Source organism: Ochotona curzoniae, unplaced genomic scaffold, assembly GCF_017591425.1.
Source record: "Ochotona curzoniae isolate NIBS_2020 unplaced genomic scaffold, NIBS_Ocur_1.0 contig_4148, whole genome shotgun sequence".
Lineage (NCBI taxonomy): Eukaryota > Metazoa > Chordata > Mammalia > Lagomorpha > Ochotonidae > Ochotona > Ochotona curzoniae.
This window is the reverse complement of record NW_024466146.1, coordinates 5,895,237-5,909,370: the sequence shown is the minus strand read 5'-3', so window position 1 is coordinate 5,909,370 and position 14,134 is coordinate 5,895,237. Positions and strand designations below refer to the sequence as shown.

Below are 14,134 nucleotides of genomic sequence, written 5' to 3'. Positions count from 1 at the left end.
AAGGCAGCTAACTCCTTAGACAGCACACAATTCCATTATTACTGTGCCTCTCAATACTGAGGAAGCTTGGGATTTGCTTTCTCGGCTGCAAATAGTGTGATCTAGATGCAAAGTCTGAACATTGTAGTTCTACTCTAAACTTGCCCACTTTGTGGTATATCTTTGGCCAAGGCATTTGACTTTTTCCAAAATCTAGTTAGTCAGTTAGAATATTTTCATTTGCAAGTTGTAGAATACTCAATTAAAAATGGAATAAAAGTAAGACTAATGCCATCTTAGTCTTTCTTCTATCTACCAGAAAATACTTAGGAATAGCAAGCTCTGTATACAATAAACATTTGACAAGAAGGCCAACTACACTATTGCAGTAAAATGGGGAAAATCTGTTGGGGATGTTGGGAGTTTGGGGAGGAATCCCAGCCTATACAAAATTGTACCACGTAATTTAGAATTCAAAATAAAAATATATTTTAAAAAAAGAATATATGTGCTTTCCCTCATTTTGCTCTGCTGCCTCAATATGTTGGTGATGTCTCATCTCTGCGCATATTGGTGCAAAGTATCAACAGCAGCCTCATGGGCCATTTTCTTATGTGTTGGCAGCCATAGAGTAGATAGGGCATCTCCTCTCAGTCTGCTTCCCAACAGTTTCCTTTTAATGGCCGGACCTGGATTGCTTACCTTCCCATAAGGCTATCTCTAGCAAAGGGAAATAGAGTTCTTGTGACTAGAATCAGGAAATCATTATTGTTTCCGTAGGATAAGGGAAAAGATGCTTCCCCTGAGCATATTATCATCATATCTGAGCAAAATTAGGGCTCTGTTGATGAAGGCAACTTGTACCTTCTGTGCTGAACTCATCAGATTGTAGCTCCCTCTGGCTCCAGGTTTCTTCAGTTCTGTAGTTTGCACAAACACATAGTAACAGATTGCCATGTATCTTTAAAATCAGTGGCCTAAGAATGAGCGATTCTTTTTTACTTAATTTCTGTAGATTAGTGAAATAGAAAGACTCACCATGGCAAAGAAATCATGCAGTTTGAAAGTTGGTATTTAAAAATTGTAAGGCAGCTTCTGCTTTCAAGAAGTTGAATCTGTGGTTTCCTAGTCAGTTGAGAAGTGAAACTGACCAGGACTGTATTGACTTGTGCTGTATCACTGTTGCCCATAGCAAAGAACTTAAATGGAAAAAATTCCCAAGCTGATGCATCTAGATATGTTACAGGTCTATTTCTGCTAGAATCTAAACAGATAATTTGTCTTTTCCCTTAGGTTTACAAAGGGGAAAAAAATGAATGGGATATTATTTTTTCCCATAAATAAAAGACTACAGAGTAGCCATAGAAGGATCTCATTTGAGCCTCATTCATTTCTACCAAATAAGCTGGTTAACAATGTGGGATAACATTTATAGACTTCACTGAGCAACGCTGCTCTGGGACCTGAGGAGCATATTTGCAATGCACATTCACAGTCCCCCTGGTTCCTGTAATGTAACCACTCTCCCCATATTCTTTGCTTTGGACATTTGTGGCAGAGCCATGATTAATGTGGATCTCATTGATTTCATTTTCCTCAAGTACTTGTAACGAAGAGAGTAAATTAGTTGGATTCTTTTCTGGATTCTTTTCTGGATTCAGTGTCTGACTTGAATCCTGTAACATGAAGTAGACTTGAGAAACTGTGTTTTATTAACCAGGAATGCAAAGAAAAGAGTCATGATTGTGATCAGGAATGCTAGCAGTTTTCATTGAGGAAAGGGTTTTTCAACTGAGTCATCAGGTTAAGCATGAAACCAAAGTGGGAAGAAGACAGCCTCTGTGTGGGATGATTAAGGGGCCAATCTGGAGTAGGGTGCCGGACTTTAGCTCCAGCTGAGTTTGGAACTCGAGAAGGGTGTGTGGATGAGGCGTAAAGAAAATAGACGAACCACCAGGATTCCATGATCATTGTGGACAATGCAAGAAAGCCGTCTGCTTTTTTTATACAGAACCAGACAAACTCTGGCTCAGACTTTTTATATCATGGTCAAGTGGGTGTTTCTAAGGATAATTCTGCCATTTGTTTCACCTTAAAGCAGGGTGTTATCCATCCTGGCACCATGGTTAGGAAGTTCTCAATAGGTGGGCATATCAATCAGTAACACATTCATGCAACAATCCTCATTCTACAGCTTAGTCTTGAATCAGTTAAGGGAGGAAAGGCGTCACAGAAGGAAGAACCTGAAGAGCAAAGAAAGAGGGAAAGAATAGATTCCCACTACACCTGGGGACGGAACACCCTTGATTAGCATACGGTCAATGGGGGCAGTAGAGACAGCAATAATGAAAGGCCTTTTGGCTAAAATGATATCAGCAACATCAACTTCCAAGCTCACATTGGTACTAAACATTAGTTCCACAGAGGTAGACAATGCCTAAATAGATTACAGAATTCTCAGTGGGATTGTCCAGTGTCCATGCGAAGGAAGGTGGAGCTGCATTCAGGTGGCTGTAGAGACATCCACCGGGCCCTGCCATACAGCAGGAAGTTCCTTGCGGCCCTGCCTGCAATGGAACAATACTCTTCATACCTTCCTGTCTTCCACACCCATCACATGGATCCCAACAGTAGGGGTCTCTATTAGAGGAATGGCTTGAGGTATGAGAACAGCAAAGCCAGGCAAACAAATCCAGTGTGATACATCTGTCTAAAAGCACTCAGGATTGTCTGAGAATCCAGATTAAAAGGGTGTTTTAAGTCTGGAAGTTGGCAAGGGAAGGGGTGTTGTTGGGGTTGTGGTAATTCTCCTTTCCTGTAGCCTTATGCATTCATAGGAAGGCACATCAATTAGAACAGCATTTCTGTCTTTCTTCCTTCCTTCTACTTGCATGCTCCACCCTTGAGAAGGAGGCGTGACTTATTGGCAAGTTCAGGAGAGGAACCAAATAGCTCACCATTTCTCACGAGAAGCACTAAATGTGGTTTGCTCGGCTGTATCTGCTCCTTCAGGGCATCAGCCTTCCAGGGCCTGACTCCCCACGGCAGAGGCCTGTGGCTGTCCAGTGCTGCTTTTGACTCAGGTAAATCCTTATAATCCTGGGATTTAACTCATTGTAGACACACTGAATCCTCCACCTGGCTGTTTTTACCTGCTTGTGTCTAACTACCCTCTGTCAGTCTCAAATGGGTGATAGAAAACAATGTTTTGTATTAGATCTGCTCAGTCCAACAGTATGCAGAAAGGGTTTTGTAGGTGGGACGAATTAAAGGGAATGGAAACTGATTAGAAGCCATAACCATAATGTGGAGGGTTGTGGACTCAACTTAGTGTGACTTTTTTTTAAGATTTTAATTTATTTTTATTGGAAAGGCAAATCAGATTTATGGAGAGCGGAGACAGAAAGATCTTCCATCTGCTACTTCACTCTCTAAATAATTGGAGCTGAGCTCATCTGAACTCAGGAGCCAGGAGCTTTTTCTGAGTCTCCCACGCAGGTGCAGGGTCCCAAGGCTTTGAGCTATCTTCTACTGCTTTCCTAGGTCATAAGCAGGTAGCTGGATGGGAAATGGAACAGCTGGGCCACGAACCAGCACCTGCATGAGATCCCAGAGCTTGCGAAGTAAGGATTTAACCATTGAGCCATCACACCGGGCCCAACTTAGTGTGACTTTGGCAAGGAAGAAAAACTTGTGACGAAAGGAAGAAGAGGAACAAAGAACTATATCTGAATCTGGGGCTAGCTGGAGTATAATGGATGAAAGAAAGGAAAAAACTTAGTAAAGCCCTCCCATCTGGAGTACCCATTCCCCTTCCTGATTCTCTGAATTCCATACTCTTCAAAATTCATTTCACATACCATTGCTCTCAAGACATTCTTCCCAGGCCGAAGTCCGCTCTCTTTTGCCTAGCCCTTCAGCTATACTGTCAGAAAACTCTGAATGCCACATGCCTGCTATGGCACATACTTTTGGATTTGTCTTTTCTCCTCTGTGAAGCAATCATTTTTGTTGACAGGATCTGTGTCTGATTCATTTGATATCTCCACAGATCTTAGCATAATCTTTTGTTGACATATTCAAAAATATTAAGGGAGTCAGCCAGTGTTATATGAAGTAAAGAGATTTAGCAAGGTTCTTGCTCTCAGGAGGAGCCAAGATCTGCGATGGAAATAAAGCAAGGTGATGTGACAGAGAGGAACTGAGAGAACTCTAACTTGTATGGTAAAAAGTTGCCTCACTGAGGATAGCAACTTTGAGTTGAGAAACTGAGAGAAGCAAAAAAATGCAATCGAGCTGGTGAGGCAAGTTTCAGAAAGGGGCTGTAGCAACTGGTAGAAGCCTCCAGGCTGGAATGTGCTTGACTGGCTCAGGGAATGTTAGGATTGTGCCTGGAGCGAGAAGAGATATGGGATAATGTGAAATGAGATCAGAGCTATAGTCAGAAGCCAGATTGTGTGGAACAGGAAGTGGAGTCATTGGAAGAATTTGACATGTGAACCAAGGAGCCAGAGTAAAGGCAGGATAAAGGGATTAAGTTTTTTTAAAAAAATTATTTATTTGAAACAAGGGGGAGGTGGGGGGAGAGAAAGAGAGAGAGATAGAGATCTTCCATCCATTGATTCACTCTCCAAGTTCCCATTAAAAACCAGGGTTGGACTGGCCTGAAGCCAGGAACAAAGAATTCCTTCTTGATCTTCCATTTGCACTAGCAGGAAGTTGGATTGGAAGCTTGGAGTAGCTAGACTCAAAACTGACACTCCAGTATGGAATGTGGGCACTCCAGGTAGAAGTTAACATGCTGTGCCACAGTACACAGTAAGCAGGTAAGTTTTAATAGGCACAAACAATCCCTGTGATATAAAGACACAGAAGAAAAGAGATTAAATGGGAAGTATTCCAGCATGTTGTAGAGGAAGAAGTGGTAGACATAACAGGGCCAGCTTCAGCAAGGACACTGCAAGCTTCTTCCTTTGAGACGAAAAGACTGAAGTGGGAAGTGTCTATTGAACAATTACATAATGTCAGATATTGTTGCAAAAGTCCCTATTTCTTTCTCATGACAGTAAAGTGAGACGGTTTCTGTTAGTATAGCCCATTATAAACTGAGGTCTTATCATGAGGCTAATTTGCTCAAGATCACACAACTGATAAGCCAGAGCTGGGATTCCAAGCAAGATTGACTCCAGCAAATGTGGCCTTAGCCGGTGCTCTATGGCACTTCTGCGGGATGCTGATGAGTGTGATGTTGAAGTGAAGTCTAGTGTAATATATATAAAGGAGCCCCGTACAGTGTGCAGAAACAGATGGTAAAATTATGCATTGGGGGAATTAAAATAGTATGGAAATATTATCTTATGTTTAGGGATTGAAATTGTATATAACCAACATTTACAGTACAATAAGTAACCATTTTAAGTATTATTGGTAGCTCTAGCATTTAACTATATAAAACATCAAAAATCAGAAATATTTGTTATTGTCATCTTTGAATAAAACTGTATTTTAAATGTACAAAAAAGAGAAATTAATAAAAAAATGAATTGTCAGAATTCAAGTAATATGACTCTTTATTTGCCCTTATTAGCTCTCTGTGTCTTGTTCAAAAAGGTTGGACTTGAGGTGGGCATTGTTGTAGCATGTAGGGTGCTGCTTGGGATACCTGCATCCCACCCACATCAAAATACCTATGTTCAGGTCCTGCCTTAGCTTTTCATCTTCTTGCTAATGAACACTCTTAAAGACAGTGTGATGGCTCAAGTCCTTGGGTCCTAGTCATCCACATGAGAGACCTTGGTTGAGTTTATCTGTTGGCTTCAGCCTGACCAAACCATTACTCAACCCTGTCTGGTTGCAAGCATTTGCAACAAGATCCACTAAGTAGGAGTGTTCTGTCTGTGTGTCTTTCAAATAAATAATAAAAACATGGAAAAACTTTCAGAAAAAGAAGGCAAAGCTTAAATAGAAAATATGGATGAAAATGATGATCCAGAATTGGTGACTCCTGCAGAGTAAGAAAAAATACGTCTAACTATTGACTACAGAATCTAGGACAGGAAGGAATCCAGTGAAACAAGGAACAGCTTAAAAGGAGTAAGGTAGGAGGATTCTCTATTCAAGGCCCCCACACAATTGGAACAGATGAGCACTTGATAAGGTGAATGGGGAAAATGACTATGTAAAAAACAAAGTACAGTCAATGGCAGTCAATAAGAGCCTCCTGTCTCTGCTCCAAACAGTGCCAGGAGGGGCTATTATGCTAAACAGAGGATTGGTGGAGCTAAGGTCAGGCCAGTCAGTGAGACATGAAGTCCAGGAATGCCCCTAGAATTAGAGATGGGACTGGATGGAGCAGAGTATCAAATCCTAGAGCTTGTGCCTAATCCCTGGGAAGCATACAATCTCGGAGAAGAATGAGGTAGAAGGTGACTAGAAGATTCTTTGGGGGCTGTATGTTTCTAAGGAAGTCTAATCACATTTTCCCACTGCAGGCAGGCTGGCACTTGGCCAGAGCTGTGAGGTCAAATAAGTGACATGGCAGCCTGAAAAGCTGGAAACAGGGTCCATCCATTGCAATTGAGTACAGATCATTGCTATTACCTGTGAGTGAAGCAAAGCAAAATCGAAGGAGTGTCTTTATTCTGCAGTGACACTGCTGTTTTCCTTTTATCTTAAGATAATCAATTTATATTGATGTTGAAGTTTAATATTAAAGCTACTTCTTAAACTAAATTGTAAACACATTAAGGACTTCCATCACTTTTGTGTCCCCAACAAAGCTGAGCTCCCTGCTCTGCACATAGTTGGTGCTCAGTAAATGTATGTGGAATTGCTTTGCTCCCTTAAGCCTGTTAACAGTTCTAAACCTTGATTCCTAAACTTTCAGATCTTAAAATCATCTTTCCTTCTGGCTTTTCTTCTAATGATACCCTAGATAATCTGTAGAGACTCTGAAAAGAAAGGTGTGTATGCTTGAAAGAAGTGTAATGTTTCTGCCAAATTTTGCCCCAAAAAGGCAAGCCTGTTGAGAGTACAGGGTAGTACTGTGAGCTCTTCCACTTCCATTTTGGTTTTACTTTACGTTTATGAATCTTTTTATATGAATTTCAGTATTTCTTTCTGATTTAGAATATAGGCACCCCATGGACTCTGGGTTTCTTTGGAAAGGTTTGGAAAGTGTGCTGTTTTCTTTTCCAGCTGCTGCCTGACCTCAAACTCAACTGTGTTCAACTCACTGTGTTCACTCGGGCAGGCCAGGTTTTCTTTGTAAACTAGATTACCTCAACCTGTCATTGATTGTCATCTGGGAAATGGCATTTTTAAAAAGAAATATTGCAGTTGGTCATTTATAACAGTGGCTAAAATGCTGCTTGGCCCCAGTTCTGATCGAACTTCCTGCTCAGGCACACTGTCATGGGCAGCAGGGGATGGCATGAGTAGTTGGCTCTCAGATTGAATCCAGACTTCAGCCTGGTCCAGCCCAGCTGTTGTGGGCATTTGGAGAGTAAATAAGTAGATGAGAGGTATCTTCCTTTCAAATAAATAAATGTTAAAAACTTAAATTAACAAGATGAAATTGCATAAAATAAGCAAAGTGAAATCACATAATGGTTCAGTAACCACATCTGTTAACATGTGTTAAGACTCCTAATTATTTTACCATAAATATTTGGGAATGTCACACAGAGACTATGGATGCAAGATATAGAGCCAGAACATTCTCTATTTTTAATAGATTTACTTATTTGTATTGGAAAAGCAGATTTACAGAGAGAAAGACAGAGAAAGAAAGTGGCAGCAATGGCTGGAGCTGAGCTGATTCAAAGCCAGGAGCCAGGAGCTTCTTTCTTGGCCTCCCATGTGGGTGTAGGGGCAGGCCCAAAGACTTGGGCTATCTTTTACTGCTTTTTCAGGTATATTAGGAGGGAACCGGATAAGAAATGGAGCAGCCAGGACTCAAACCAGTGCCCATGTGGGATGATTGCACTATAGGCAGAGGCTTAATTACCATACCACTGAACTGGCCTCCATTTTTTTTTCTTGATTGATCTTGGAATCTTTTTGTTATGAAGCTTAATGAATATTGGGTGAATATGAAATAGCAATTGAAACATAAGACCAAAGTGAGTCATCAGAGTGTTAGAGAAGGAGGCTCAGAGAAGGGTGGCTGTTTTTAACCAAGAAGATGAAGAAAAACTTTAGATGAAAAGATGAGATTTCATACCTGCTCTTCATATCTAAGGAGAGCTGTGAGCAAGAGAGGTGAAGAGAAATTTAAGTGGGAAAGCAATGAGAAAGTCCTGAGGACTGGAGAGGGTGAGTAAGGGACACAGCAGTCAGCTCAGCAAACTGGAGAGTGGGATCTTGTGTGATAGATGCCTAGCAAAATTTATAATAGAAGGATCAGGATGAAATCTTCCAAGATAGTTCCTCAATTGATCTTAACATTCCTGAAAGTGGAACAACCATGGGGACCAGCTTTGTTGCGTAGAACCAAACCAGGTGCCATTTTGTGTAGGAATGCAAAAGTTGTGGAACAGAACTACTCATGTACTGAGCTGGGAGTGAACTCATTTCTGGCTCAGTGAACTGCAACAACATGGCATTCTATAGGTTCCACCCAAGATAGGTAGCTTTCAGACCTTATAGCCAGCAGATCAATAACTCTAGTAGTGACACATCAGGTTCCACTTTGTACAGTGTGGAAAGGCTACAGGGACAACAGTGAGCTGTGCATGCACTAAGCTGGGAGCAAACTCACTGAGCTTAGTGCATTGCACCGGTCTCACAGGGCTGGTTTGAGCAGTTCCCAAGATTAGGGAGACACCAGGTGTCAGAGGCTCAGACAGAGCAGTGGACAGCATATCCAGGTGCACATGGAGGATATGGCAGTCCATTGGAACCTACAGAGGACACTTGGTACCAGAACAGAGGATGGAGGACAGAACAAATCGATCAACTACCCCAGCCATATGTAGGCAGTGAAAATCTGGGCAAACGGAGACTCTAAGTTTTGTTTTTTGTTTTTGGGGTTTTTTTTTAATTGGAAAGGCAGATTTCCAGAAAGAAGGAGATACAGAGAGAAAGATCTTCCATCTGTTGATTCACTGTCCAAGTGGAAGCAATGGCTGGAACTGAGCCAATCCAGACTCAGCAGCCTCCTTCAGTTCTTCCATGCAGGTGCAGGATCCCAAGGCTTTGAGCTGTCCTAACTGCTTTCTCAGGCCACAAGCAGAGAGTTGGAAGGTAAATGAAGCAGCTGGGACATGAACTGGCACCCATATGGGATCCTGGCTCATGAGAGGTAAGGATTTACCCACTAAGCCATTACTCCAGGCCCTGTACGTAAGTATTTAAAAGAAATTTAGAGAGACTTAAAAGAGATATTATCCAATCAATATATGAGGCTAATGAAAATGGGTCATTTGCAATGAAAGTAAATATTTTTTAAAGCCTGAGAGCATTTGATACAGTCTGGGTATTAAATAAGGAATTACTAATTTGGGGAAGGGGCTAAAAAAGTCTGATATATATTTTGAAAAAAATTTTTTAGGGCTTATTTATTTATTTTTATTGGAAAGTCAGATTTACAGAAAGGAGGAGAGACCAAAGAATTTCCATCTGCTGGTTCACTCCCCTGATGGCTGCAGTGGTTGGAGCTAAGCAGATCAAAGCCAGGAGCCAGGAGCTTCTTTTGGGTCTCCCACACAGGTGCAGACTCCCAAGGCTTTGGGCCATCCTTAACTGCTTTCCCAGGCCACAAGCAGGGAACTGGAAGAGAAGTGGAGCAGCTGGGATATGTACTGGCACTCATATGGGATCCAGGCATGCAAGGCGAGGACTTTAACCACTAGGCTACCTTGCCAAGCCTTTTGATAGATATTTTGAAGGTCTTATATGTTAAAAGTGGAGATAAATTCTAAATCATTTTCCAGTGAAATGTAAAATGTCTGTGATTTGCTTTTAAATATCTCAGCAAAAATAACTAAAAATAGAGTAGAAGGAGTGGGAGAAATGAAGAATGGTCAAATTTTGACTTTCAAAGCTGAGTGATGAGTATATGTTGTTCACTTTATACCGTTCTACATGTTTTTCAAGATGCTTTTGGTTTGTCATAATGAAATATTAAAGGCCAAGCTAGGATTATATGCTTTACTGTGTGACACTTTTGTGGCACCTGTGAAGTTTTGTCCTTGGGATGGGTGTGGGAAGGACAACGAGAAAGTGAGCAAACAGCCTGGTAGCAGTGACTCAAATGGCCACAAAGGAAGAGAATGAAACCCTGATGATGGTCATGGCCATGAGAATGGAAGCTATTTTGAGAATGGATAGAGGAAATAATAGTGAAAGAGGAACTCTTTGTGATATGGCAATAAGGAAGTGAATCAGGAGCATGACAGGAAATGCCTTTCTTCCTCTTTAGTCAGTTTTGGTTACTGTCCTGATACCACTGCCCTGGGTTCTATAAAGACAAGGAAGAGAGGATGCCAGAATCTTCCCTGTGGACTAGTCTGCATTCTGGCTAGAGTAGAAACCTCTAAGAGGGAAGTAGAGTTCTGAGATGCTTTCTTTGAATGAATATTTTCTGTCTCGTGGTTTCAGTGTGATATTCACAGGCATAGTGATTCATTTTGGATGTTTTTCCATTTTCATTGGGGAAATAAATGGTGAAATTCTTGGGAGTGATCCTATCTTAAGAATTCATATTAGGTAATTATTTTAACCTTTATCTGATCTTTATCAGATTATCTTATTGATTTGTGAAACTGAATGCTTTAAATGTGTGGAGTTCACTAAATGAGTTGAATGTCAATATAAGTCGACCTGTGGTGTACTAAAGAAAGCATAGGGGGTGGACATTGTAGTGTAGTGGGTCCCATGTTGTATTGCCTGGGTTCAAGCACCACATCTACTTCTGCTTAGCTTCTTGCTAATGTGTACCCTTGAAAACAGCAGGTAATGATGCAAGTAACTGGGTCCCCGCCACCCACATGCGAGACCCAGATGAGTTTCCTGGCACCTGTCTTCAACCTGGCCACCTCTTCACAGAGATCTAACAACACCACATTATCAGAAAAGATAACCTGAGCGTGAGCATCCATTATCTCTTCTTACAAAGGAATTAGTTTGGGTTGCAGGAAATTAATGGCTTTTGAGTTGCCACAGAAATACTAATGAATGTCAGGACCAGAGATGTAAAGCAGGAAGAATTGGCTTTTCTCTGCCTCATTTCTCTTATTTTCTCCTTAGCTTTCTATTTTTAAGATCTAGATCTGGTTCAGTCTCTTTTTATTTAGCCAGAAGCAGAAATCATACCTGTTGGGACTGTGATTTGTCTTCCCTAGGGAATGACTCGATTAGAGTGTGATAGTCTCCAGTGTATGTGTGTCGGTAGGGATTGAGAAATGTCTCTGAAACTAGCATCTCTGGCAGGGAGGAGTATTCTCTCTTGCATGGGTATATTTTCATATCTCATAGTCTCAGAAAGTCTCTCAAGTGACAGTTGCCTTTTATTAAAATACTGAATGTTGCAGTTAATCATTGACTAAAGATGCCATTAATAGATAAGGTTGTGCAACTGGAAAGAGGAAGAGAAAAAAAATTATACCTGCTGTGTGTAGGGCATCATACTATGAGTTTGTTTCTATGTCAACAAGTGTTGCAACAAGAGTTACCTCTTACCGATTAGTACTCATCTTAGAATTGTACTATTTGTTCTCTGTTCACTTTGAGCCAGAAGTATGTTAAGTCCTGACCTGTTTGCTTTCTTGCACCTACCTTCTCACATCTGGTTAATACTTTTTTCCCTCTCTTTTTCTAGAACACAAGCAAACTTTCCCAAATATTCTGAAAAAGGGTTACCTGGAGATTAGGAAGGACCACGACAGTTACTGGCAAAGCTGTTACGCAGAACTCTCACCCTACAACTTATACTTCTACAGCCTTGACAACAGTGGCAATCAAAGCCTGTATGCCACATACCAGCTCTCGCATTTCCAGAGCATATCCGTTTTGGGCAATCTTGAGGCCAGGATGGTAGACACCGTTCTGTATGACAACACCCAGCTCCAGCTGAAGGCAGAGTCACCATGGGAAGCCCTGGACTGGGGGCAGAAGCTTTGGGAAGTCGTGCATGCTTCAGTGCCTAGTTCCTTGGGGCGGCAGGATGAGCTGGCAAACTCGCCAGCACTTGGCCATCCCGTTGACTATGCCCAGAACCATTGTTTACAGAAGAAGCCCAGTGGGCTGCCTCCAGCATCGTGTGTCTCAAACAATCCCAAGCAGTACCAGAATATCCTCAAGTCAGGGACGCTCTACAGACTGACTGTCCAGAACAACTGGAAGGCATTCACGTTCGTGCTGAGCAGAGCCTACCTCATGGCTTTTCAGCCTGGCAAGCTAGATGAGGATCCCCTGCTGAGCTACAATGTGGACGTGTGTCTGGCTGTCCAAATGGACCCCCTGGATGGCTGTGACTCTTGCTTCCAAGTCATTTTTCCCCAGGATGTTCTCCGCCTCCGAGCTGAGACCCAGCAGAGGGCCCAGGAGTGGATGGAGGTGCTGAGGACTGCTGCTAACACTGCGAGGAGTTCAGAACAAAACCTGCAGGTCACCCTGAGGAACAAACCCAAGGATCATCCGGGTGGGCACGAGCTCAGGAAGAACAAGCGCCAGTCTGTGACCACCAGCTTCCTGAGCATTCTGACGACCTTGTCTTTGGAACGAGGGCTCACTGTGCAGAGTTTCAAGTGTGCAGGTACAAAGCCAGTTTTCAGTGTAAAACTCCCTTAAAAAAAATCCTTAATCTCACGACTAGATTTCACTTTAAAGAACCCCTGCCCGGCTCAGTGGCACTGCAGACTAATCCTCCACTGGCAGCACCTGCATCTCATATGGGTGCTGGTTCTTGTCTGGCTTTTCCACTTCCAATCCAGCTCTCTGTTTGTAGCCTGGGGAAAGTAGTGGAGGATGCCCGAATCCTTGGAACCTGTACCCACATGGTAGACCCAGAAAGAAGCTCCTGGCTCCTGTCTGCATCAGTTCAGCTCTAGCTTTTGTGGCCACTTGGGGAGTGATCCAGTGGGCAGAAAATCTCTCTCCATATCTCTGCTCTCTATAACGCTTCCTTTTAAATAAAAATGTGTAAATCATTTTTAAAAACCCTCAATAGAACAGTTGTAGCTATCACATGTTTATAAAAGGCATCTCTTCTTCAAAGAGTCTTCTGTATTAAAACATCTCTCCATTCTCATATTAAACATGTTAAGAAAAAAGAAGAGAAGAAAAAGAAATGAAAAGAAAACAGACATGACAGCCCTCGCTGAATCTGACTTGGCTAAAACCTAACCAGAGTAGAACTTAGGCTTCCTAGTTTGGCTGTGATTCTGCACTTTCTACCTTTTTGGGTCAAAACCACTGTGAATATAGAGGTCTCAGATTGTCTTCTATGAGACATTTAAGTTCAAAGCTGACTATAAACTCTCCTTGGGCTAGGCACACGTCCTTGGTAACTATTACTGATGGTGACCTTGTCAGATCTTGTTAAGGTATAATCTAGAAAGTAAGCCTTGACAGAAAACACAGAGGTGGCTGAAAGCAGCGTGGGTGATTATTCAGCAGATGGCCTCTGAGTCACCATGGGCCTGTGCCTTATCATGGGGAAGCCTGGGGCTTCCGGAACTTCTGTGGTAGGGTGATCCACCAAGTGCTGTTCAAGGCCAGTAATGTTTTAGTTTTTAATTTTAGCTTTAAAAATATATTTATGTATTTGAAAGGCAGAGTTCCAGAAAGAGAAGGTGAGACAGGAGAAATCTCCCATCCTTTGGCTTACTCCCCAGTAGGCCTGGCCAAAGCCAGGAACCAAGAACTTTATCCCGATCTCCCATGGCGATGACAAGGACCCAAGCACTTAGACTATGTTTTACTAGGCAATTAGCTGGGAGCTGGAATGAAAGTGCATTAGCCAGGATGTAAATCGACACCCATATAGGATGGCAACCACAACATCGCTGTCAGGCAGCAGCTTTACCTGTTATGCCACAATGGTGGTCCCTAATTTTAGTGCTTTTTTTGGTTTTGTTTCAATATCCCCTCTGTAAAGTTTTATTTATTTGCTCCATTCGTTTGGGAGAGAAAGGGAGATGGGGTGGGAAGG

General features: G+C 42.1%; 1 protein-coding gene across 4 annotated transcripts in view; it reads left to right on the top strand.

The window, feature by feature from the left end:
• Positions 1 to 14,134, top strand: part of PLEKHM3 (pleckstrin homology domain containing M3) — a 202,224-nt gene that overhangs the window by 47,181 nt on the left and 140,909 nt on the right. For all 4 annotated transcript variants that reach the window (XM_040984565.1, XM_040984564.1, XM_040984566.1 and 1 more), the window contains exon 3: positions 11,801 to 12,736. In XM_040984565.1, coding sequence (XP_040840499.1) covers positions 11,801 to 12,736 — 936 coding nt within the window. The remainder of the gene's footprint in view (positions 1 to 11,800; positions 12,737 to 14,134) is intronic.